At 52.1% G+C, this 26,120-nt stretch overlaps 1 protein-coding gene across 1 annotated transcript in view; it reads right to left on the reverse strand.

Moving 5' to 3' along the window:
• The window catches only part of MFSD4A (major facilitator superfamily domain containing 4A), a 42,244-nt gene extending 16,332 nt beyond the window's left edge, over window positions 1–25,912 (reverse strand). Inside the window, exons 1-7 of the mRNA XM_064273302.1 lie at window positions 25,683–25,912; window positions 15,502–15,700; window positions 14,251–14,511; window positions 10,607–10,775; window positions 9,886–10,001; window positions 8,606–8,779; window positions 819–966 (exon numbers count right to left, since the gene is read on the reverse strand). Coding sequence (XP_064129372.1) covers window positions 819–966; window positions 8,606–8,779; window positions 9,886–10,001; window positions 10,607–10,775; window positions 14,251–14,511; window positions 15,502–15,700; window positions 25,683–25,912 — 1,297 coding nt within the window. The remainder of the gene's footprint in view (window positions 1–818; window positions 967–8,605; window positions 8,780–9,885; window positions 10,002–10,606; window positions 10,776–14,250; window positions 14,512–15,501; window positions 15,701–25,682) is intronic.
• Between the last annotated feature and the right edge of the window lie 208 nt (window positions 25,913–26,120).

Here is a 26,120-nt window from a genome sequence, read left to right on the forward strand (position 1 = left end):
AGGCTGGCAGTTGGAATCCAGCAGCTGCTCTTTGGAAATGCTATGGGGCAGTTCTACTCCGCCCTGTAGGGTCGCTATGAGTCGGAATCAACTCGACAGCAATGGATTTGGTTTTTTGGAGGGCATCCCTAGTTACTTCCAAAGATAAAGTTAAATGTTTGAAGCATAATTAATTTTAACTCATTAAAAAAAGATCTTTGCTACATGCACTTGGAAGGCTAGGGAGAGTGCAGCGGGACTGGTGGAGAGAATTATAGGTTTCTGACATTGAAGGTGCTGTGTCACAACCCCAAGCCAGGTGTGGAGTCACTGTGGTAACTCTCTATGCCTCAGCAATATCTTCAACGACAACAAAGCAAGGAGGTACCATTACTGATACTTAAATGATAAAATACCTTGCATATGCCATAGCATTTCATATACATCTTAGCTTTTCTTTTCAACTTGGAATTTCCAGCACATGCCTGTTACACAAATGTCAGCTGTAAGCCAGTAGACAATGCCGTGGAAAAAAAGAAAACGGAAAAGGAACACCTACTTCAGGCTACTCTGGGGCCCACAATCACACTGATACAGGTGAAATTTTGAATGGAGGGAGCCATGTGTGTCAAAACAAGCCCTGTTTGGAAACCTGTTCCCGCTAAAGCCAGGAGGGGAGCATCCGTTCGTCCGAGGAGCTGGAGCGAGGAGCTGGGGTACTTATCGGAGTTCCAGCAGAGAGATGGTGCTGGGCTCCAGTATCACAGATGGGTGGGGTGGGAGGAAGGGGCGCTCAGCCAGCAGGAGAAGGCCGCTTTGGTCTCAGCCCTTACACTCACCTTTGTACTGAAGGATGTCCTCGGTGTAGGCTAGCATGCTGGGAAAGGTGCTACTGAGGAACAGCCCCAGACTCGCTGTCCCCACAAACAGGAAGACGACGTTGTAGGAGAAAATGAGAAGCACCAGGAAAGTCGCTACCACGCCGACCTGTCACAGTAGAGATAGAGGCTTAGAAATTGGGAAAAACTGAACATCCATTAGGAAAGAGGAAAAAACAGGCCTCAGAAAGACCTACGGGCTTGCCGGCTGTCCTGGCTTGGGAAAGTATCCTCCCTAGTCCCAGGGGCAGTGCTGTGTAGCCAATGCGCCACCCTGTGGTACACATGGGGACTGCAACTTTCCTATTCCGGTGTCCACGAAGGAAGCCCGGAGAGCGAGGGCCAGGGCCGGGAGGCGAGCCCACCGAGCTCTACGCAAACGGCGTACCACGCCCGCTCGTTATGCATTTGGTGAACGAATACTGCCTGTACCCAAGGGCTTATCTGTAAAGCTACGGGTAATTCCATCCCAGTCATCGGCTCTCTGCCCTGCCGGCGTGGCTTGTATGAGTCTTCTATTTCTCTGTGAAGAGAAGCGACTTCGCTTTCACTAAAAGCTCCCGAGTACACCAGGCCAAGAGTGCGCAGAGGAAGCAGTTGGGCAGCAAGAGAGGCGGAGAGGTGGTTGCAGCGTCCCACCCTCTGGGAATCCAAGCAGATCTCACAGGCTGAGTGTCAGTGGCTACAGCAACCAGCGTGGATTCCTCCAGCTCAGGCTTGGATTCCCAGGGGCAGATGCTCATCTGTGGTTGGGGACCCTTGTGATGACACAGGCCCCAGCTGAGCCCTCTGCCAGGAACGCTCACAGTCAAGGTCTCTGTCACGTGGGCATATTTTGTTAAAATAACCCTATTTCTGTCTTTTTTTTATTGTTGTAAAAATGTAGATAACACATTTGCCAAGTCAACATTTTCAGAGTATAATTCGGTGACGCCAATCACATCAGCCGTGTTGTGCAGCCATGGCCAATACCTGCTGCCAGATTTTCAGAAACAGAAATCCAGCACTTCCTAAACAACAACCCCTCCTCTGCCTCCCTTCCGCCCCGGTGACCACAGCCCAACTCTGACCTCTGTGCGTTTGCCTGTCCTAGGTCTTTCGTATCAGTGGACAGAGTGAACCAAGTCAACCACAAAAATAACCCGATTTCTAAGTTCTTGAAAATGCTTTCACCATGCGGAACCCCTCTGGGAAGAGACCCTAGGTCACGTAAAATTTGGAGTCAGAAGACCTAGGTCTAAGTCCCAACTCTGTTATTTACCAGTATTTACGAAAGCCCCATAAAGGGTGATGGTGAAATCATAAATAATGAAGGGTCTCTCTGTACAGTGTGAACCTGTAGACAGATATCAGCCCTAGTGTTTATATGCAGACTTCTCTTAATTTAGGAGCCCTGGTACTGCAGTGGTTAAAGACCTCGACTGTTAGCTGAAAGGTTGGTGGTTCAAACCCGCCCGCTGCTCTGCAGGAGGAAGATGTGGCAGTCTGTTTCCATAAAGATTACAGCCTTGGAGACCCTACTGGGCACTTCTACTCCGTCCTATAGGGTGGCTGTGAGTAGAAATTAACTCTACAGCAACGGGTTTTCTTTTTTTTTTTTTATATCTTAGGAGATGAAGATCCTCTGTTGAAACCCATAGCTTTGAGGCAAATCTTGCTGGGTGAGCGCATGTGTTTCTAGAAAACATAAGATAAAACCATAGAGTATAGAAATAGAAGGTGTGTAAAGAATACACTTAATTGGGCTCATGAGGAACCTGTACGTAGATCAAGAGGCAGTTGTTTGGACAGAATAAGGGGATACTACGTGGTTTAAAGTCAGGAAAGGTGTGCATCAGGGTTGTATCCTTTCACCATACCGATCCAAGCTGTATGCTGAGCAAATAGTCTGATAAACTGGACTATATGAAGAAGAACGGGGCATCAGGATTGGAGGAAGACTCATTAACAACCTGTGTTATGCAGATGACACAACCTTGCTTGCTGAAAGTGAAGAGGACTTGAAGCACTTACTGATGATGATCAAAGACCACAGCCTTCAGTATGGATTGCACCTTAACATAAAGAAAACAAAAATCCTCACAACTGGACCAATGAGCAACATCATGATAAATGGAAAAAGGATTGAAGTTGTCAAGGATTTCATTTTACTTGGATCCACAATCAACAGCCATGGAAGCAGCAGTTAAGAAATCAAAAGACGCATTGCATTGGGCAAATCTGCTGCAAAGGACCTCTTTAAAATGTTGAAAAACAAAGATGTCAGCTTGAAGACTAAGGTGCGCCTGACCCAAGCCATGGTATTTTTAATTGCATCACATGGATGGAAAGCTGGACGATAAATAAGGAAGACAGAAGAATTGGCACCTTTGAATTGTGGTGTTGGTGAAAAATACTGACTATACCGTGAACTGCCAAAAGAACGAACAAATCTGTTTTGGAGGAAGTACAACCAGAATGCTCCTTAGAAGCAAGGATGGCGAGACTGTGTCTTACATACTTGGGACGTGTTGTCAGGAGAGATCAGTCTCTGGAGAAGGAAATCATGCTTGGTAAAGCAGAGGGTCAATGAAAGAGAGGAAGACCCTCAAGGGGATGGATTGACACAGTGGCTGCAACGATAGGCTCGAGCATAACAACGATTGTGGGCATGGGACAGGACTGGGCAGTGTTTCGTTCTATAGCGCATAAGGCTGATATAAGTCAGAACTGACTCAATGGCACCTAACAACCACAACGACAAGGGGTCACAGGAACCCTGGTGGCACAGTGGTTAAGAGATTTGCTGCTAACCGAAAGCTCAGCTGTTAGAATCTACCTGCCGCTCCTTGGAAACCCTATGGGGGTAGTTCTACTTTGTCCTGTAGGGTCGCTATGAGTCCGCATCAGCTCGATGGCAGTGGGTTAAGGGATCATATCTAATCCAGTCCCCACCCCTCTCTGCTGTGTAGATGAAAGACTGAGACTGCAGAAAGGAAGAGACTTCATAAAGTCACTGAAATAGGAAAAAGAGTCAGTGATCCCAACCTGTGACCCTTGTCCTTTGCTCTCCTTCCCCATCCCCTCAGTCTCTGTGCTGCAAGATGTTGTAGGTGTGAGGCATTCTCCTGGAGTCATGCTTTGAGACTCAGGGTCCTTACCCAGAAAGACTTCCTGCTCCTGGAGAGGAAGGAGCCACAAAACAGTGGCTGAAGAAAACACGCTTTCTTCACATTGCAGAGGCAACACAACAGAACTCTTTAATGCAGTAAAAATATGAGAGCAATGGACAGATCTATCATTCTAATATAATGTATGTCCTTGACATAATATATTTGCTCTTTCTTCCTCCTCTGCTCCATTTCTAAATGTTGGAGTGGCCCAGGACTCTATTCTGGCTCTTCTTTATCTACATTCCCCCCCTTAGTCCAGTTCTGTGGTTTCAAATATCTGTATGCCCGGTACTCTCAATCCTATCAGCCACAACTCGTGTCCGGAATTCCAGACATGCATATAAAGCTAACCCTTTGATGTAGTCACTGAATGACCAACTTAACATGTTTAAAACAGAACTTTTAATTTCCTCCACCAAACTTACTCCTCATAACCAATTAGTAGCATCTTCATCCATTCTGTTGCTCAAGCCCCATGTTTAAGAGTGGTCCTTGATTTCTCATACTCTCACCTTCTACATTCAGGCCAAGGGCAAGTCCTCTCAATTCTACCTCAAAAAATGATTAGCCTGGAGCAGGAGAGGAAGAACAAGGATCAGGAATTGCAGGAAGAACTGGAATGCATGTGTAATCGCCTACATGAACATCTGCCTCCTTTGCCATGAGACCACAAGACCTGGATGGTGCCCGGCTACTATTACCGCACATTTTGATCAAAAATTCTATAGAAGAATCCCCATCAAAAGGGGGAAAATACAGAGTAGAATTTCAAATTCTCATGGAATCCAGCCTTTCTGGAGCCATTGAGGCCGGATGACACCCCTCCAAACTGTTGCCCTGAGGAAATCTTTAAAATGTAAACCTTAACCAGAAAGTATCCCCAAAAGTCATCTTAAAACCAAACAATAGTTTAGCTTGATTAGAAAAGAATGTCTGCCTTGAGCAAAGAATTATCTGTATGTGATTAAATTGACAACAGCAACTCGAAATGTTAGATAAGAAGCTTGGGGAGCAATGAGTATGTATTGATGATGGTGCAACAGTTTGGAAAAGGTTCTAGAGAAAGGTGACACAGCCACTCAAGTGTACATGCAGAAGCCGTTGAATTGGTGTACATTTTGTTGTGTGTATTTTCACTAAAAAAAAAAAAAAAATGAGCATCTTTGTATCTCTCTAAATCCATCATGACCACTCTCGTCCAAGCCACCTCCATGTCAGGCCTGGACCACAGGAGTAGCCATCTCACCAGCCTCCCTGCTGTTACTCCTGTCCCTCTATAATCCATCCTCCCACATAACAACTAGTTGTTGCTGGCTGCCATCGAACTGGTTCCTGACTCATAGTCACCCCCACACACAATGGGATCAGACTGCAGTGATCCATAGGGCTTTCATTGGCCAGGCCTTTCTTCCTAGTCCATTTTAGTCTAGAAGCTCCGCCGAAACCAGTTGAGTATCATAGCAACAGGAAAGGGCAAGCCTCTACTGACAGACGGGTGGTGGCTGTGCATGAGGTCCATTAGCCAGCAATCAAACCCAGGTCTCCCGCATGGTAGGTGAGAATTCCACCTCTGAACCACCATTGTCTTCATAACTACTAGAGTGAGCTTTTAAAAATGCAAAGCAGATCATGTCCATTCCCTGCTTAGATCCTTCTAATGGCTTCCCACCCACTTAGAATAAAATGCACTCCCTGGCTGTTAAGACCTACAGGGTCCAGCGTATGTCTGCTTCCCCAGCCTCACCTGTTTCTGCTCATGCTCCCCACCTCCACACTACCGCCATGCTGCAGCCAAGTGAGCTGCCACCTTGGGGCCTTGGACTAGCAGTGCCCTCTGCCAGGAATGCTTACCCTCTGCTTTCCACCTGGCTGGCACCTTCTCAACTGAAGTCTCTGCCACAGAGAGGCCTTCCCTGAGCTTGAGCAGGCACCAGTACCTTCATATTGCTCCTGCTCCTACTGGCCATCTGGCTTCCCAACTTCCAAACCACCGTTTCCAGGCCAGCCTCGAAGACAGTCACCCAGTAAGAAATCCCTAGATTTGCGGAAGTTTAAAAACACCTAACTCTCTTATGTTTCTAAGGCCATTAGCGTGTAAACCCCTAGGCCTGAGGGGTGGCCAGAGGGTGGCTGTTTGTGGAGGGTATGGGTGGAGCTTGGAGAAGCAGGCTGAGGTGTCCACACATGTGTGTCCAAGATCCTCATGGTGTGGGACAGAGCTGGGGTGGAAAGAGAAGGAGACAGGCCACTGGACAGGGCTTATACCACGCTGCCACATCTAGCACAGAACTCCGAGGAATCTGAGAGACTACATGGAAACCTGACTTTTGGGCTCATTATGAAGGTGTATTCATCAAGGTAGGAAGATAGAGCATATTTTTTTTAAAGGTGTGTCAGCTTGTTTTGTAAATCTAATATATTTACACATATGGTACATGGGCCTCTGTGTGACTTCTTGCTCCAGGCTCCACAAATGCTAGGACCAGGCCTCCGCTGGGTCCTGACTGCCAACCCAGTAAAGTCCACACTTGGACACTTGAGGCTTTGCACCCCGAGATCAGCCAGCACAAATGGGGCAGCCCTGGGTTCTCTGATAACACTGAGCTCTCTACCTTTGCTCTGTGTCCCCTTTGCCAAGACTTCTCCCCCAGCTCCATCTGCAGGCCACCATCTCTCAGCCATCTTCACCACTTGGAATTCTCTCTCCAGCCTTCAAAACTGACTGACTCCTGCTCTTCCTTCATGGTGCCCCCATCTCCCCCCAGCTGGAAGCAGCTCTGCTTCCCTCAGGGACCTACTGCATTTAGTAAATGTCACTCATCTGACATTAGGAGACTCTGCCTTAGGAGACTGAGGAGATCTGAGCAGCCATCTCCTCTCCCTATGTACACCGTAAGCTCCCTGAAGGCAGAGGACTTGTCTCACAGAACTTGGCTCCTCTGCAGGCCCAGTGGGGCCTTGCACAAGTGCGTGCTCATTAAGTCAGTAAATGGTTGTGCAGACCTAGGAGAAAGTTGAGGACAGGGTGACTGCTGATTTAAAAATGAGAGGACTGTATTCGCCTGGAGCAACAGAGCAAGAAGGAGAGTCAGGAATAGGATGAGGAAATGGAATGCATGGCTAATGATCTCCATGAACAACTGCCTCCTTTGTCACAGACCAGGTGAACTGGATGGTGCCCAGCTACCATTACTGAACGTTTTGATCAAAGATTCTATAGAAGAATCCTGGTGAAAAGGCAGGAAAATGCAGGAAAGGATTTCAAATTATCATGGACTCCAGGCTTTCTGGAGCCAAGGAGACTGGATGAACCCCTGTAACTATTGCCATAAGATAATCTTTAAACCTAAATACAAACCAAAAATATCCCCTGAAGTCTTAAAACCAAACGATAGTTTAGCTCAACTAGTAAAGAATGTCTGCTTTGAGCACTGTGCTCTTTTAAGAACTATCTACATGGGATCAAATTGATAACAGCAACTGGGTGCTATCCAAGATACAACAATTGGTCTCTATTCACTGGAAGAGACAGAGAAAGAAGGAGACCCAGAAATCAGAGAAGGGATTGGACTATGGGACTAATCACCTCCATGAACTGTTGTCTCCTTCTGACCAGAAGAACTAGATGGTGCCCAGCTACCATTACTGAACATTTTGATCACAGATACGATAGATGAATCCTGACCAAAAGGAAGAAAAATGTGGAACAGAATTTAAATTCTTAAAGATTCCAGACTTACTTGACCCATTAAGACTGGAGGAACCCATGAATCTACTGCCCTGAAATACCGGCTAAACCTTTAACCAAAATTATACTGTTTAAACCTTTAACCAAAACTATCATCTTTAAACTAAACAGCAGTTTAGCTCAATTAGTAAAGGACATATGCCTTGAGTGCTGAGGTCTTTTAAAAGATTATATATATGCGGCCAAATTGACAATAAACCCAATTGCCGTCAGGTTGCTTCCAACTCCTAGCGACTCTAAGTCAGAGCAGAGGTGCCCCATGGGGTTTCTAAGGCTGTAAATCTTCATGGAAGCAGACTGCCATACCTTGCTCCCTCAGAGCGGCTGGTGGGTTTGAACTGCCGACCTCTCCGCAGCCGAGCAGAAATAGCGAGATTGAGTGAAGGATGTAAACAATCACTGAACTGTATATGCAGAAATTGCTGAATGGGTGCATGTTTAGCTCCATATATTTTCACCAAAATAAAATATTAAAAAAAAAAAATCACTTGGGAGAGCTCCAATATGCCAACTCCCAGGCCCCAGCCCAGAGATGGTCATTCCGAAGGATTGCTGACCTCCACAGCCTCCACAGGCCCAGAGGGCTCTGACCAGCTGGGCACCAGCGTGAACATGGGAGGGTCGGGGCCAGCACCTGCTTCTATCATGCTCCTGGCTGGTCGTTGGCTGGGCTCTGCTCCGCACACAGCAGCCATCTCCGCCTGCAGCCCCTTCCCTCTGTGGGCGTGAAATCAGTAGCTCCCCAGCCTGCATTTCCATCCCTTCTTCACCAGCTTCTCTCCACCCTGTCCGGTCCTCAGCAGCTGTTCCAGGGCAGTGGCAGCACCAGGCGTGAACAGGCCACTTACCACGTTGATGAGAACCATGGTGGCTGGCTTCACTCGTGAGGAGACGGGAATGGAGAAGAGCCGGCCAAGGGTGATGAAGCCCCAGAAGAGGCTGGGGAGGTAACCTGCCACCTTGTGTCCCACAGACAGCGGTTTCTCTACTGCGTAGCTGTACACAAAGGCGGAATACATCCCCTGTGGAGAGACCAGGCCTTGATGAGCACACCTGCAGCCCAGCAGACCCTAACCCTCAGGCTGAGGCAGGTGAGGCAAGGGCTGATGGGGGGCTGGTCCTGCTCCCAGACAGTGAAGGGTGGGCTCAGAACCAAGCCCATACAGGCCTGAGCTGAGAACAGAGCTGGGGCCACAGCTGACTGACTGCCCCAGTGGAGGCCCAGGAGCTCCAGGGAAGAGTCTGGATCTCCACAGGAGGCCCCGGGGGGCTAGGCAGGCACTGCTCCCCCTTCCACCACAGGAGAGCTCTCCTACGTGCCTTATTTATGAGGATTCCTCAGATTTTTTGTTGAAGGAAGGGTGCCACAGCTAAACAAACAAACAAAAAAGGGTGTGCACAAGCATCTCATTTTACAGATGAGAGATCAGACAGAATTGACTTGCCCAAGGTCACACTGGTAGTTGGAAGTCAACCAGAACTGTCACGTGTACTTTCCACTGGGCCACCTACGTTTCTTAGGGCCTTCTCTCTGGAGAGTCTCCCATACGCTATCTATTCATCCATCAGCTATTCAGAAATGTGGTAATCTAATCCTGAAGAGATTTCTGAGAAAAGGTACGGTGGAGTATTACAGAAGTCACTAGAAGAATGAAGTGCTGTTGTTGTTAGGTGCCATTGAGCCCATAGCTGGGCCCAAATCCTGCCTGGGGCTTGTTCCGACATTGGCTGGAGAAGCCTGGGCTTGTAATGTATTCCAGGAAGCAAAGTGCCCTTGAGTTTACGTGACATGACCTCTAATTGGGGGAACAGGGCTCTGCCCCTTAAAAAGAGTGAGAAGATTGCATTTGCTAACAAACGAGATGGGCTCATATCCACGAAGTTAATGAAATAAAACAGAAGCCCACACACCAAGGGGCCATGGGTGATTCTGGAGAGAGGCTCCTCCAGGAGCTTTAGTTAAAGTTTTGAATCAACCACACTACAGCAACTCTGCAGACAGGAGCAGGTTGGCTAGGTGAAGTCTCTAGCAAACTTAGATGCCCCGCTCTTTCTCTTGCCACCCCCAGACTTGAGCCCCAGGGGAGCTGGGTCCCCAAGAAGGGGGACCATCGGAGGGCAGGCTCACCGTCATGCCATCTGTCATGAACAGGACCAGGGCGGCTGTGATGTGGATGGCGAAGAAGGAATAAGGGGCCCCTCTGAAGTTCCTCCTCTGGCAGCAGCCGAGCAGGTCCTCGTGCCCTGGAGAAGACACACGGGTGGGTTTCAGCTTTTCCCCCTCCCTCTGCTTGTCTGCAAGCAGAAGAGCCCTGCAGAGTGAGGACCACGTACTGCCTCCCACCTTCGCTAGCCGTCAGCCCCTGTCTCTCCTATAGTCCTGGCAGAACCATGGCTCAGAGAGGTTAAGTAACTTGCCCAAGGTCACACAGGTGGGATTGGGCAGGATGGAGGTTGGAGCCAGCAGTCTTGCTTCCCCCTTGGCCAGTTTGCTCTATCTCCTGCCCCACGAGACCATCCCAAGTCAGGGCCAAGGCTTTGTTCTAGCTGTTATCGCCTGTGACGTAGATTCACCCACACTGGGGGAGGGGGCATTGCCCAGGGAAGCCCCAAGGACTGCTCACTCCTTGAGAATTATGATCACCGAATGTCACCACTAAAGGACCTTGCAGGAGATCTCCTCTTACCCCCTCTGTGTTCAGGTGCACCAGGGGCGTCAGTTCTCCATCCCCCTCCTCTGTGACAGCACCCCGCAAGCCCCAGCAATCGGAACCCTGTGCTGGGAGCTGGTAGGTGTGTGTGCATGGTCCATGTGGGGCTGTGAGGTTGAGAATGCCTTAGAACTGCACCTGGGTCTGGCTGAAGCTTTGGGGGCAGCGAGGAGGGGTCTTCCCTCTGTGGAGGCTGTGTCTCCAGGGCGAGCTCGTCTGCAGACAGAAGCAGGGGACTCCTCTGCAGGCAGCAGGTCAGCAGCCGCTCCTTGGACAGCAGAAGCAGGACAGCCACGGGCACTGGAAGCTGGGGGCAGAGGGTCAGGGGCCTGCCCCGTCTACCCTGCCACCCTGGCCCAGTGCACACACCTCCACCGCGGTACCCACATCCCACGTCTGCCCCGTCCAGCTCTTTTTCCGGGTGTCCACTTAAGAGCCATGTCCAGCTAATGTAGCCCGGTGCCCTGACGGGGTAGGGGAGTAGGGGCGGGCTTGGTGTAATTTCTGCCCAACCTTAACCACATGCGTTTCCCTGAAGGGACAGGCACCTGTCACATGCAGAGCTTGTGCTCCCGCCAGGCCTCTGCTGGCACAGGAGAGGTGCCAGAGAGACCCGGCCGGAACAGTGCCAGAGCGAGGCGCCCCTCTCTGCTCCATGCTAGGAGATGATGCATGCAGTGCTTTATAAACCAGGTTACTTTTGCTCATGGCAACTCTATAAAATGTGTCGGGGCAAATTATTATGCCCATTTTGCAGATGAGGCAACTGACGCGCAAAGAAGTTGTCATTTATCATAACCCGTTAGAGCTAGAAGAGGGCGGAGGGATAAGCAAGTGACCCCGTGAGGAGAGGCGCCCTGGCGACACAGCTGACTCGGGGCACAGCAAGGCTGGGACCAGGCATCCTGGTTCTCCGTCCAGCACTGCTCTGCCTCAGGGCCTGTCTGGGGATGTTCTACTCGAGGTGGGTACAAAGGCTGTCCTGGGGCTTGGGGTCTAAACTGGAAAACAGACATGGGCTTCTTTCTATCGGAAAGCATGTGCTTAGAAGCACCATACACACTGTATTCACACGAAGCCAGTTAGGTTTTCCTGAAACTCCCCAGAGCAAGGAGAGCATCTCCTGCTTCTGAGGTTGCCTGGAGAAGCTGCTAGCACCTCCCTCAGGTGCCTGTGTCTAAGGACCCTAGCTGCCGGGAAGTGCTTCATCATGTGTAACCTCTGCCCCTCCCGCTGCGACTCCATCCCAGATCCCCGTGCTTGGGAAACAGAGGAAGGCCGGAAGCTGTGGAAGTTTCCCAGAGCTGGTGCGAGCCGCCAACTAATGGGCTCCTCAGGCTCGCAGAAGCCTGTCAGGTGGAGATGGAAATCTAGCCTGCAGCTCTGGGGGAGCCTCCCCCGCTGGCAGGCTGGCCCACACAGACGTGTTCCCAAGTACCAGAAAGGTGTGACCAAGACTGCCCCTGTGTGGGCACCTCCCTGTGGTGAATTTGGGAGCCTCTCTGCACACTCAAAACTCACACAAAGTCCACTGTGTTGTACAGGTAGAAACGGCTGAATTGGGAAATGTTCTGTTGTATATATTTTCACCACAATATAAAAGAAAAGCTGCACTGAATTGTCAAAACAAAACAAAAAGAGTACTATTCCAATGTCAATCTGTGTATAAACTGTTGAACGAGAAACTAATTTGCTCTGTAAACTTTCAGCTAAAGCGCAATTTAAATAAACAAATAAAAGAACACCACTCAATGTCAGACAGTCTGCTGGGCAGCCTGAAAGCCACAAGTCAGCCCTGTGGGAGGTGTCACAGTCCTGCCCTCAGGGAGTCCTCTGTTCAGTCTGATGGGGAAACAGGAAGCCCACACACAGAGGCCTGAAGTGGCCAAAAAAAAAAAAAAAAAAACGCCAGGGGAAAAGGCCAAGAGGAAACAGCTGTTTAAGAGGTGTGATCACTCAGGGGAGGCTATCCAGGGAGCTGAGCAGAGAGCAGGGCTTTGAATTTGCATTTCCACCCCAGATATACTGAATCGGAATCTACAGTTTAACAAGAGCCCCAGGTGATTCTCATGTATAATAAGTTTTGAGACCCGCTGCTGTACTAGTGGTTCTCAGAATTGGTACCTAACCAGCCTGGGAACTTGAGGTTCAAACTGGAACAAACCGGTTTGAAGCCCAGGTGGAGAGGCCTTGACAGAGGACTGGCTGGCACTGTTCACACGAGATCTTCGTGATAAGGATTCCATTTAGGAAGGCCAGCTCTTATTTAAAAACGAGCAAATGCCAGGTGGGTGTGCGTGGGAGTGGGGGTGTGCTCACTCGCTGGCACAGCTCCATTCTCTTCTTGGGGGGACTGTTTATTCTCAGACACAAGCCACTGGAAAAAGTCCGGAAATCCTGCAGCAAACAAAAGCCTGTCCAACTGCACCCTGTGGGGCAAGAGAGAACAGACCTAGGGCTTAGCAGGACCTTCTGGCTTCCTGGTCTCAGCATGCCTATACTGACAGTGCTCTGTCCTCTGCAGGTACCCCCTGGAAGGTACAGGCCCAGCTGCATTGTTTCCAGAACAATGGATGGGCACTGTCATAGAAGGGCAGGGGCAGGCGACTGGGGCATTTCTGAGAGCCTCCAGGGAAGATTCTGGCATAGGAACGCCGAGTTACAAGCAAGAAGAAAGGGCGAAGGAGCAGAGACTGGGGCAGTAGGTAGTAGGTCTCTGTTGGGAGCCAGAGGTCCCAGCCTGGCTTGGCCTTTGCTAGCCCCTTACCAGGACCTTGAACTAGTGCCGGGGGAATGGGTGTTCTCAAAGGCTCCTTTCGGTGCTCTGTACACTCCATCACCCCGAGGCCAGCAGGAGTTGTGCAGCTGTAGTGCCTGAGTCAGGGCCAGCCTGGCTGGCTCTGGAAAGGTGGCAAGTCTGCCTAGTGCAAAGGGGTCTCTGAGTCAGGGGATGAGCAACACCATGCCTCCATCCCACAGCCTGGCTAATGGCTTCCTGTGATACTCCCGACGCTCAGCTCCATGCTGGGCCCAAGCCAGGAGGCCAGGACTGCTCCTGGGGTTCCCGACAGTGCACCCCAAGCCAGCCAGAGCAGGGAGGTCCCCACCCCCTCCTTTAGCCCCCAATTGGGCTGGCATGGAGGATGCTGTCTTTGGTTGCAGAGCACCAGGCAAGGTTTCCAGCCAGAGACCAGAGCCAGTGCTGACTTGGCTGGGGAAGAAGAGTGGAGACAGGGTGCAGAGGAGGCCTCAGTATCTACCAGTCACAGAATGGGGGGGCGGGGGGTGCTTCTCTTCTGTGCTCACACCCACAGGCAGGGCCCCTCAGATGGTGTTCTGTCTATCCCAGCCTCCCCAGGAACCCGCCTAGACAGCAGGGCACAGAAGAAGAGAGAGTGAGGCCCCTGGAGAAGAGCCTGACCCACACCTCCTCAGCGCTCTATCCCAGCGATGTCATCTACCTTGGCTGAAAGAGCGCGTTTTCTCTGGAGCCTCAGGTACCTTGAAAGTTGACCCTGGTTTTCTTTATGCTAAACCTGCTCACTCCTTCAAAATTATAATCAAAGAATGTCACCACTAAAAGTCCTTGTGTTCAGATGAACCTCCAACCCCCTTCGTGTTCAGATGAACCAGGGGCATCAGTTCTCCTGTCCCCCCTCCTCTGTGACAGCACCCCGTAAGCCCCAGCATATTTCTCAGAATCGGAACGCTGCACTGGGAGCTGGTAGGTGTGCGGGACTGTCTACTACCTCCCCACCCAGTCCTGCCCCAGTGGCACTCACATTGATCAGGGCCATGATCCAGAAGGCATAGGACACATGGGTTCCCGCCCTATCCTGGGGGGGCAGCCCAGGGGCCGTCTGGTTGGACTGAGGCAAGACCTTGGGATGGCGCTGGCCCAGGACCTGGTGGGCATGGAACAGGTGGCTGCTGGAGGTGGCGTTGGCTGTACTGTTGGCAGGTGAGCAGTCGGTCTCAGAGAGGAAGGGGTCGGCGATCAGGGGGCTCAGCAGAGCACCAAAGCCCACAAAGAAATGGAGCACCTGGGGAGGAGGAGAACCGGATGGGGTCAGGTGTGGCTCAGCCTTAGGCCAAGGCAGCCTGGCCTGCCCTTTGGCCCAGAGTGCCTGCAGTGTGCCTCCCTGCCTGGTGTCCTGTCCTAGGCCCTATCTGGGCCCCAGAGTGGTGAGCATGGAAGGTGGGGGCAGAAGAGGGGATCCTCATTGCAGGGAGTGAAGCTCCTCTCTCAGCTGTCCTCTTGGCTTGGGATGTCTTTGGTGACAGTGGCCAATACCTCCTTCCCTCTCTCTCTTTTATCCCCAAACTTAGCCCCCAACTAAGGAGCCCTGGTGGCACAATGGTTAGGTTAACCAAAGGCTTTGCAGTTCGAATCCACCCAGCAGCTCCGTGGGAGAAGGCCTGGAAATATGTTCCCTTAAAGATTACACCCGGAAAACCCTATAGGGCAGGTCTACTCTGTCACATGGGTTCACTGTGAGTTGGAAATTGACTTGAGGGCACCTAGTAACAACAACAAAGCCCCAACTGGGGGCTGCTCCCTTAGCATCCACCAGCTAACCCCCCAAAGAAAGGGGGCAATAAAGGGAATGGTGGACTGGAATCCTGAGTGCCTGGGAGAAGGAAGGAAAAGACAGAAGGAGAGAAAACAGCAGTTCCTCCACACACCATTTTTTAGGGTTCATGAAGAACTTTCTCTTGTTGGCACTTAGAGTCCTGTGACAATCCTGTAAGTCAGGCAGGGATCATTGCCTGGTTTTAGAGATGAGGAAACCAAAGTCCAGAGATACTGAGTAGCTTCCCAGTGTGGCACAGCTGCTAAGTGGTAACACTGGGCTGAGCCCCTGGTGCCCCTTCTGAGTCACTACCCTGGCCCAGAAAAAGGATGCCTGGGTCTGGGGACAGGGTCAAGAGTCGGGGTGCAAAGAAAAGAGAGGTGAAGGGGGACCAGGGCCCAGGGAGCCCTCTCCCCTATGCTCTTCCACTCCCACACCCCTGCCGCTGGCTGGTCTTACCTGGAGGAAGACAGCTGAGTCCTTCTGGTAGATCCTCACCAGCTGCATGTTGGCCACGGTGTCGATGCAGCCCATGGCCAGGCCCGCCAGCGCCATGACCAAGGCCAGCACCTTCACGTCGCGGCATAAGGGGATGACGGCAAATACCAGTGAGATGGCCAGCGACGAGGTGAAGAGGGCCCATAGCGACTGGGCCAGCCTGGAGCAGGGGAGGCATGAGTCAGGGATGGGGAACCCTGGAGCCTGTTGGATAAAGGGCCCCCACCTCCTCCTTCATTCACTGGGTGGCCTCGGGGGAGCCAAGACATCTCCCCCACCCTTTGGCAGGAAGGGAGAGGGAGCGGTGGAAGAAGTGGGTCGTGGAGGGGAAATGGGGGATTATTTTTCAAGGAGTGGAATCCCTGGGTAAAGCAAACAGTTGATGCACTCGGCCACTAACCAAAAGGTTGGCAGTTCAAGCCCACCCAGAGGTACCTTGGAAGAAAAGTCCGGCAACCCACTTCTGAAAAATCAGCCATTAAAAACTCTACGGAACACAGTTCTACTCTGCACACATGGGGTTGCCATGAATTGGAGTTGACTCCACAGCACCTGGTTTTTACGGATCGTGGACAAGTTGTTTAATTTCTCTAAGTCCTCATCTGTAAGTGGGAGGTAACGGTGCCCACCTGAGCGTTGCTGTGAGGATTCAGACAGGATGCGGCGCTCCACATCCTGGGCATTCAGCAAAGGGCAAGTACTGTTACTTATAAACAAACACGTGCAAAAATAACTCCAGTCCCTGAGTGTTGACATGCCGTGGGATTGTTAACCAATGTTGTAAAACAATATGTGTACTAGCTGTTTAATGAGAAACTAGCAAACCCTGGTGGTGTAGTGGTTGAGTGCTACGGCTGCTAACCAAAGGGTCGGTAGTTTGAATCCACCAGGCGCTCCTTGGAAATTTTATGGGGCAGTTCTACTCTGTCCTGTAGGGTCGCTAGGAGTCGGAATCGACTCAACGGCACTGGGTTAGTTTGTTCTGTAAACCTTCATCTAAAGTACAATTTAAAAGAAAAAAAAAATGAAAAAATAACTCCTGTCCCTCCCAGGGATGGGGTGAGGGGACTGTTCTGAGCACCCCAAGAGAACCGTGCTAGATGCGTGAAATGGCAGGGGGACCTGGGATGAAACCTGAACCCCAGATCCCTGAGACGAGCACTTCCTCTCGCCAAAGGAGAGGTTTGTGGGCTGTGGTGTGTCCTCTCCACACAGAAATGGTGATACCGCCAGTCCCCTTCACGGGCAGAAGGCCTGGCCCACCTCAACCAAAGCCCACAGCTGAGGTATTTGGGGATTTGGTGACCTTTCTAGAGGGCAGAGGTGTTGGGTTCTGTGCTTGTAAGTGTCTGGAAGGCCCTGAGCCCATCCCCACTGAGAGGCCTCCAAGTGGTGACCCTGATGACCTTCACCTCTCCAGACAACAGAAGAGGAGGCAGAGGAGCCCGTAAGCAGGGAGGCTGAGGGTGTTTCCCATAAGTGAATGAATGAAGGAGTGAATAAATGAATGGGGTGTCTAAGGCTCTGTCAAGGTCTTTTTGGGACACCCTGCCCAATAACTAGACTCTCAGGCAAAGGACTAAAGACTTATATCTGCTGGGGCATCTGAAAAGGTAATGTGGTGGGGGGTGGGGAGATGGGACAGCAAGAAGGTTCTGGAAGAGAGAGGCTGCAGAGGACCTTTTTCATAAAAAATTAGAAAGCCCACAGCCAGTCTCCAATCTGGCTGCTGGACTTGGAGAGGTGGAGGTGGGGGGTAGCATGGTCAAGACAACCTTCCTCAGTTTCTAGCACACTGAGGAAAAGAAGGGGGCCCCCAACTGACTCCCCAGGCTGTGACTTTTCCTGGCAGCTCCTGCCTCTGATCGCCTTGGCTCTCCGCAGTTTCATTTTGCCCCACTGAACCCTTATCAGGCCGTCTCTGCTGATAGCAGAAGTTGGTGATTTTCTCTTTCCTGGCTTCCAGGCTGATCTGACCCCTGCCTGTTGCCAGCTCAGGACTCTGTGTGCCTGTGAGTGAGGGGGGCAGGGGCTCACTTCAAGGCCACCCAGTAGGAGAAGAATGAGAGGGTCACGTGTGGGGGCAACCCTGTGTCGCAGCTCTGACAGCATACAGTGCCGACCACCTGGGCCGTGTTCCAGCCTGTCACAGGTGGCCCTGTGGTTTCACGCGTGTCTGCTTCCTGCAACGTGGCAGCCGTGTCTCCTTCTCCTCCTCCTTGGCACCAGTGCACACGGCAGGTTGATAAAAACAACAGACCTCTCATAATAGCTCTTTCTCCCCTTTCCTCCCTTGGACGAGGTTTCCCACACTGCGTGCAGGCAGCCTTCAGGGATAACAAGAGGGCCCCCTATCTGCACTGTCAGATAGTCCCCCCTCGACCCTGGCACACCGGGCACGGCATCTCCACCTCACTCACCACTCTGTGGTAAAGCACACACAGGCTCCGACCTTACTCTTTTCAAGAATGCGCACATTAGCATTGTTCCCTGAAAAACTTGGGTTGGGGTGGTTAATCCTGTAGCAACATCTGGAGGGAACGGGGCCTGGGATCAGCAAACTGAGTAAGCTAAGAAGTGTGTACTCTGGAAAGGACATGAAGATGATGCTAACATTTGCTTGCAGTTTCAGAACATTTGGTGCAGGCCCCGTCCCCAGTGCTCGGCCCCTCCCTGCTGGCCCTGAGGTAGCCTTTGTAATTATGCCCATTCCACCCATGAGTAAACCGAGGCTGAGAAAGGCTGAGAGAGTAACTGACAGAGACTGGACTGAAACCCAGGTCTTCTGATGTTATATTTCCTACACTGTGTTGCTTTCCCACATGCACAATGGGGGAACGTGTGTGTTTGAGAGAGAGAGAGCGAGAGGAGAGAGAAAAGGGCTGGTGGTGGGCCAGAGACCCAGCCTGGTTGGAGGGAAGGGGGCCACCGGGGAGCACAAGGCGAGGTTCTGCAGAGCCTTGAATGGCAGGATCAGGAGCAATGGAGAGCAGCTGCAGTCTCTAGGCTCCCACGTCCTTCTGCTGGGGCTATGGCGGCTCCAAATGCTTATATCCTAATTGCTTCCGAAGGCCATTCATTGTGGAACCCCTATGCCTGGTTCGGGGTTGCTGGATGTCGCTATCGTTGTTTGGTGACGTTGATTCTGATTCATAGTGACCCTACAGGACACAGCAGAACTGCCCCATAGTGTTTCCAAGTCTGAAATCTTTTTGGAAGCCAACTGCCACATCTTTCTCCCAGAGAGCGGCTGGTGGGTTTGAACAACCAACCTTTCAGTTAGCAGCCGAGAGCTTTAACTAATGTGCCACCAGGGCTCCTTCTGCATGTTGCCAGTGAAATGAAAAGTGTTTGAGACAGTCATGAATCACCCCACACAGGATGGCCTGGAGACTGTTAGGAGGCTGAGATAGGAATTTTAGTAGATTATCTGATGGGAATGACAGAAAAAGAGAGAGAGAAGGGGATAGACAGACACAGAGAGACAGAATAAAGGGCTGCCTGGCTTCTGGGGCTTGCAGCACGAGACCCAGGAGCAAGGGGAGGAGCTGGGGAAGAGCTGGGGCTGCGGGGGCGTAGGGGCGTAGGGGTGAGGCTGCCCGGTCCAGCCCTCTCCCCTATCCCATCTGTACCTGCTCACTTTGTCATTCTTAAGGACACGAGATGCCCACGGGGGCTTTTTTGCTCCCAGGCCTAGGGACAGGCAGGAGGAAGGGAGAAAGAGGGAGTTCAGGCGGAAAAGAGAGGCCAGAGGGAAACCAAACCTGGGAAATCCCCTCCGGCCAATGCCTGGGCTGTGATTTCAGCTTGGCGCCCGCAGCAGGGCCTGGGAGGGCTGAGCCCACACTGGGCCTGGGGTTCTTGGGCAGCAGGGGTGTAGAGACCAACCGCAAATAATGGGGACTCCTGCACCACAGGAGACCCTTGTTTTTGGATCCCAGGCTGCCTAGCCTCCCAATTGCTTCAGCAGGACCATGCCTAGATATTCCAAAAATTAGCCTGAACAAATTTCTTTATAATGGTATGTTCCTGCCAAGCAAAACGAAGTCCCAGTTATATAGCAGAGCCAGAATGAAATAAATGCATTGCCTGTTCTAAATGGCCTGGTCAACAGCCCCTTCCAGAATGTGGGTAGTTGAAAATTATGGAAGAATAATGTCAAAGCAGCTTTGGCAACATGGGTGAAGTGGCCCACCTCTGCCACTTCCCAGCTATGTGGCTTGGGGCAAGTACCTTCGTTTTAGCCCCTCTGGGCCTCAGTTTTCTTCACTATACAATGGGAATAGTAAGATCTGCCTCCTGAGGCTGCTCTGAGGACTCAAAGTCAGGTTACATTTGTTCTTCCTTCTCTTGCTCCCTGGGATCCTCCCCAGCCACTTGCAGCTCCCCACACCCCGCCCCCCCGCAACGCCCCTTCCCTCCTGCCCTGAGCTCCTGTAAAGAACACCATAGGGCCCAGAGTACCCTGCTCAGTGGTGGGTCGGGGAGGGACGGAGCCAACTCCTGGATTGTCCCCCAGGCCCTGCCCCATTCCTGCTGCAACTCCCTTGGGCAACCCCAGGAGGCCGGCGCAGGGCTGTTAGAAGTAGGTATTACTGCCCCCACCCCGCCCTGTCCCAGCTGAAGAGTAGCAGCCAGTCATGCAACTATTACCGCAATACAAGCTTTGTACGTGCTCGTCACTCCAAAAAGAAACACTTGTACCCATTAGCAGTCACTCCCCATTATTCTCCACACCCGCCCCCAGCCCTAGGCAAACACTAGGCCACTTTCTGGACTATAGCTTTGCCTGTTCTGGACATTTTATACAAATGGAACCAGACAGTATGTGGTCTTTCGTGGCTTCTTTCACTTAGCATATTTTCAAAGTTCATGTGTAGCAGATATCAGTGCTTCATTCTTTTTATGGGTGAATAATATCCCATTGTATGGCTCTACCTGATTTTGTTAATCCGTTCATCTGCTGAGGGCCATTTGGGTTGTTTTCACTTTTTGGTTCTTAGGAATAATCCCGCTATGAATGTTTGTGTACAGGTTATTGTGTGGACACGTTTTCAGTTCTCTCAGGTGGAATTATTCGGTTATATGATTAACTCCAAGGAGCTCTGGTGGTACAGCGGTTAAAAAACTCAGCTGCTAACTGAAAGGTTCGTGGTTGGAACCCACCAACTGCCCCAGGGGAGAAAGATGTGGCAATCTGCTTTCATGAAGATTCCAGCCTTGGAAACCCTAGAGGACAGTTCGACCCTGTTCTATAGGGTCAGTATGAGTCGGAATCAAACCAACAGCAACGGGTTTGGTTTTTTGGGTTTTGGTAACTCCATGTTGAGAAGGATTTGTAAAGCTAGGATCACGTCTGGTGTGGGAGCCAGGAAGCTTTAGGTAAAGGTTTGCTGGATGCTAGTGGGTTGACAGGCTGCTGGAAGAGGAGCAGAGGCTTCTTCTTCCTCTCTTTTAGGGTTGTCAGGTAAAGTACAGGACACTCACCAGTTAAACTTTAACCCCAGACAAATAACAAATAATTTTTCCCTGAGAACATAGCCCCCAGACACCCTTTCAGCTCAGTAATGAGGTCACTCCTGAGGTTCACCCTTCAGCCAAAGATTGAACAGGCCCATGGAACAAAACAAGACTAAAGGGGTGTACCTGCCCTGGGGCAGGGACTCGAAGGCAGGAGGGAAGAGGACAGCTGATGATAGGGAACCCTGGGTTGAGAAGGGAGAGTGTTCATATGTTGTGGGGTTGTTAACCAAGGTCACAGAACAATGTGTCTACTGACTGATGAGAAACTAGTTTGTTCTGTAAACCTTCATCTAAAGTACAATAAAAAAATAATTTTTTAGCATAAATATGTCCTATGCAATATTTGGGATACACTCATACAAAAAAAAAAAAAAAAAAAACGATCTGCTACCCAGCAGAGGCTTTCTAGTAGGGGAAGACCAACCACAGTCCAGCTCAGGACAGCACTGCATTTGTGTCATGTACTGGGGACCGCAGGGGGTCAGTGGGCCAGCAGGTCAGTGCAGAGGAGGAACGTGCTGGAGGAGAGCCCCCTCCCAGGAGGCTGGCTTGGGAAACAGTGTGCAGGAGACTGGGTTTCATGCAATGGGCAGAGGGAGCAACAGCGGGGGCTGGGGCACAGCAGGACATGCAGGCTGATAAGGATTTGAGAAAAAAGAAAAGTTGAGAAGGAGATAGTGAATGGGGCAAAGAGAGGAAGAACCCAACAAGCTTTCGATGGAGAGGGTACATGCAGGGGAAAGGCCAAGGAGAGGTGAGGGGAAGTCTGCTGTGGGAGCTCTGAAAGCCATTTTGTTACCCTGATGCCTCTGAGATAATGGGGTCTCCCAGCTGCCCAGAGTGGTTAGACAGGTCCCCAATACACCAGGAAAAAAACTAACCCCTTCTCTAAATACCACCTCCCCTTTCCAGTCTGACAAAGCACATACCTATATACCTTGTCAGCCAGGTGGCTTTTGTTTTCTCTTCTGATTTCCCTGCTCATGGTAAGCAAGGTTTTTCTAAGGAAGGTCTAGTCCAAATTCTTCTTAGCCTAACTGCACCCTCCTCTCCTTCTTGGCCCACGTGCAGTGACCTCCTTCAAGGTCTCTGTCTAGGCTAGAAGCCCCACAATCAAGTAACAGAGGTTGAAAGAGAAAGACAGACAGACAGATAGACACAAGGGGAAGGCTGAAGCTACCCTGAGCAGAGGGCCCAAACCCTCCCCGTCCCCATCCTAACATCAGATGCTCTTGCCAAGATTTCTCCCCATGCTGTCCCTCCAAGGCATGCCTCTATGCCAGAGTCCAGAAGCTCCTTTCCTCCTGGGTACTAAGTCTGGGTCAGGCAGTAGGCTTGGCCCAAGCAGGAACCTGAGAGAAAGAGGCAGGCCCCACTGTCCTCCCTGGCATGCCATCCCGCACTCCCCCCAACTCCCCCGCAACAGCTGTCCTGCAGATTTGTTAAACCAATCCCCTACTCACAAGTACCGGCCTAGCTCACACTAGCGGGTAATCACTTAAGCTGAAATCACTTCCAGGGGTATTAGCATTTGAACTGAGAAGTGGTGAGGCCCCAAGGAACCAGGCTTTAGAGGCCGGTTTTAGAGCTGAAGGAGGTTCTGTTTGTTTGGGGGGATTAGGAGGAGCTGCTCAGCACTAGCTAGGTAGTAGTGGACTCTGTCTGCACCAAAGGCCTCCCCTGTGGGATCCTTCCATTTCCACTGGAAGTCTGCTTTGCTCTTAGCCAAAGGAAAGTGTTCTTTACGGCATTTTGCTTTGGCAATGGGCCGGGGGGGCGGGGGGGGGGGGGTGGCGCAGTAGGGAGGAACAGAGGTTCAGAATTTAAACCTGAACTGCTGTTAGGACCTACGGGGCCTCAGTTGCCAGCAGGAAGCCCCAGAGGCCCACAGCTTCCTTCCCAGGACTGTGGGAACTCAGGAATACTCATTCCATGAGTACCATAGGGATACTCATCCCAGGCCTGTGTCTGATCTGCAGAGCTGAAGCTGGCTGTTCATAAAAAGCAAAAAAACCAAACTCATCGCGGTCAAGTCGATTCTGACTCATAGTGATCCTATAGCGACCCTATTGGACAGAGTAGAACGGCCCCACAGAGTTTCCAAGGAGCACCTGGTGGATTCGAATTGCTGACCTTTTGGTTAGCAGCACAATCAGGGTTTCCGTCCATTCACAAAGCAAGAGACATTTCCAAAGTATCTGGTTCTAGAGACAATTGCCAGGTACAAGTGTAAGCTAGGCTTCTTAGCAGCTGGGCAAATCACTTAATCTCTCTGTAAATTTTCTTATGCATAAAATGGAGATAACAGTAGTCTTTTACAGGGTTGTTCTTCAGATTAAATGAGTCACACATGTAAAGCACTAAGACCAATGGCAGGCACAGAGTAAGTGCTCAGTAAATTAGTGTTGTTGCCACTGCCATCTTTCTTTTCTTGGAGCCAGTCTCCTCTTGCAGGGCCTCTCCACTGCTGGTGGAGAGGAAGGAACCCTCAAAAAAGGAGCCCTAGGGAGTCAATAAGCAAGCAAGAAGAGGTGGCCCAGCTGGGTGTGTATCTCTGCCGGCTTCACAAAACCAAGCTCACCAACCTGCCATTTGGAATGATCCCCCATTTTCCTTCCTGCTCTTTGCACTACACATACTCCTAAAAAGTCCCGGGTAAGGGAGCTTTCGTAAGTCAGAATACTTTAGGGGGAAAAGCACCCTGATATCTAGAGATACTTATCTTCATTTCTAATTAAGCCTGTAGGCAAAACGGATCTTGAGCTTTTTAAGGTTTTCTGAATCCCCCTACACAATTCACAAAAGTCCTGTGCCAAACCCACAAAAACACTACTGCACACAAAGACAGTTGCTATTTAAGAGGAGAATTTTGTTTATAAGACGATTTGGTAATGGGATAATCACTCCCTAATGAGTACTGTTTTGTAAATTTGGGTGGCCTAGGGTGGGGCCCAGGAGCCTTGGTGATGCAGTAGTTAAGAGCTCTGCTGCTTACCAAAAGGTCAGCAGTTTGACTCCACCAGCTGCTCCTTGGAAACCCTCTGGGGCAGTTCTACGCTGTCCTATAGGGTCACTATGAGTCAGAATCAACTCAACAGCATGGGTTTGCTTTTTGGTTTTTGGTAAGGTGGGGTCCATCTGTATGGACACCTGAGCTCCTCTTCAACTGCACTGACTGAGGTGGAGTGGAAAACCCACTCTCATGGAGACCGCTTAAGGAATCCTGGTGGTGCAGTGGTTAAGCGGTTGGAACCCACCAGCTGCTCCATGGGAAGAAGATGTGGCAGGCTGCTTCCGTGAATATTACAGCCTTGGGAACCCTATGGGGCAGTTCTACTCTCTCCTTCAGGGTCGCTGTGAGTCGCTGTGAGTCAGAATCGACTTGATGACAACAGGATGGAGAGTAGGAGTGACAGCTAGGAGCAGTGCTGGCCTGCGGCTTGGCCCAGAATTGTCCCTCCAGAGGTTTCTCTGGGATAGCCCAGCTGTGGTTTCTTCCTAAGGCCCTCTGCTTGCCTGAGTCCACGCAATCCAGGAAACCACTTGGCCGAGAGCTGGGACTAGAGAATTCAGTGCACCAGCCTCTGGCTTGCACATCATCTATGCCCCCGCTCTGGGTCTCTGTTTTCCCATCTGCACTGGGAGAGTGAATTTCACTGCTTTTCCAAAAACGCTGTGGAGGAGGGGGGAGGAGGAGAGATGAGGCCTGTGACAATGCCTTCCCCAAGCTGCCCGGTCCATTGTGAACGGGGCTCTAGAATGGTATGCAAAGGGGCATCCCCGGGAGCCATGCCAGGGAGAGCCCTGCCCAGGCAGAGGCCAGGGAGAAGTAACATCAGCAGGGAGCAGGAGGGGCACCTGGGATGAGGGTCCCCCTGGGTGAGACATCTGTGCCTCCCCCACCCGGCCCTAGCAGCCAGGTCCTGCGTGTCTCAGGGTTGGACGGGCTCTGCCTCCTGGGCAGTGGTCCATGCAGGAAGGCTGTCCCGGCGAGCCAGGACCACACAGGCCCACCAGCCCCATGGCCACCCGGGGAAGGGGTAGCCCGTGGCAGCTGACCTGGAGCTGATTACCTGAGCGGAGCCCGCGCCCAGCAGCTCTGTCAAGCCGCAGGCCAGCTCTGGCACCCGGCACTGCCACTGGGGTGACACTCCCACTCACCTTCCGCTTCACGGCCAAAACCGCCCCTGGCAGCGGGGGCCGCTACCAAGCCTCAGACCCGCTGTGCGGCAGAGGCCTCCCGCCGCCACAAACTCCACGGCTCCCTCGCTCTCTCTGAGGTGAGGGGTGGGAGAAGCGGGCTGAGAGCTGGTTTCACCCTCTCTCAGGGGTGAGTGAAGGAAAATAAATAACCCAGAAGTCACCTTCAGTCTCAGGAGTTTTCCGGGGAGAGCTGGGGTGGGGGAGGGGGGCAGCCCTGCAGCTAAGGCGGCGCGAAGGGGGCAGAGCCGGGGCGCGGGGTGGGGGGTGGTCGCCGGCCCCTCGCAGAGGCGCGGGCAGCCCCGCTGGGAGCGGGGCGGCGGCGGGAAGGGCAGGGTGGCCGCGGCGGTGCCGAGCGCGGCGGGAGAGGCGCGGAGGGAGCGGGGGGCTGCGGGCGGGGGCAGCGGGCCGGCACTCACGTCCTCTTGAAGACGCCCCCGAGGGCGCTGCCCAGCAGGAGGCAGAGCTGCTGCGAGAAGAAGACCCAGGAGATCTGGGGCAGCGAGCTGTGCGTCTGGCAGCGCAGGTCCAGCAGCGTGGGCCCCAGGAAGGCGATGCACAGGCCGAAGCTGAAGAAGACGCTCCAGTAGGTGAGCGTGGGCTGCAGGTTGCGGCGGAGCAGTCCCGACACGCGCCCGTCGCAGCCCATGGCCCCGCTCCCGGCTCGCGGCCGCTGCCCGAGTGCCGCGCCGCCCGCGGAGGCCGGCCGGGCTGGGGAGGCCGGCGGCCGGGAGGGAGGGGCCGGGAGGGGCCGGGAGGGGCCGCCCGGCCAGGGGCCCCGCCCTCGGCCCGCGGAGCGGCGGGGGCGCCTCGGCGGCCGGTGGGCCCCGCGCCGGCTCTGCGCCTTCCGCGTGCGG

The sequence above is a fragment of the Loxodonta africana genome, chromosome 20 (genome assembly GCF_030014295.1).
Source record: "Loxodonta africana isolate mLoxAfr1 chromosome 20, mLoxAfr1.hap2, whole genome shotgun sequence".
Lineage (NCBI taxonomy): Eukaryota > Metazoa > Chordata > Mammalia > Proboscidea > Elephantidae > Loxodonta > Loxodonta africana.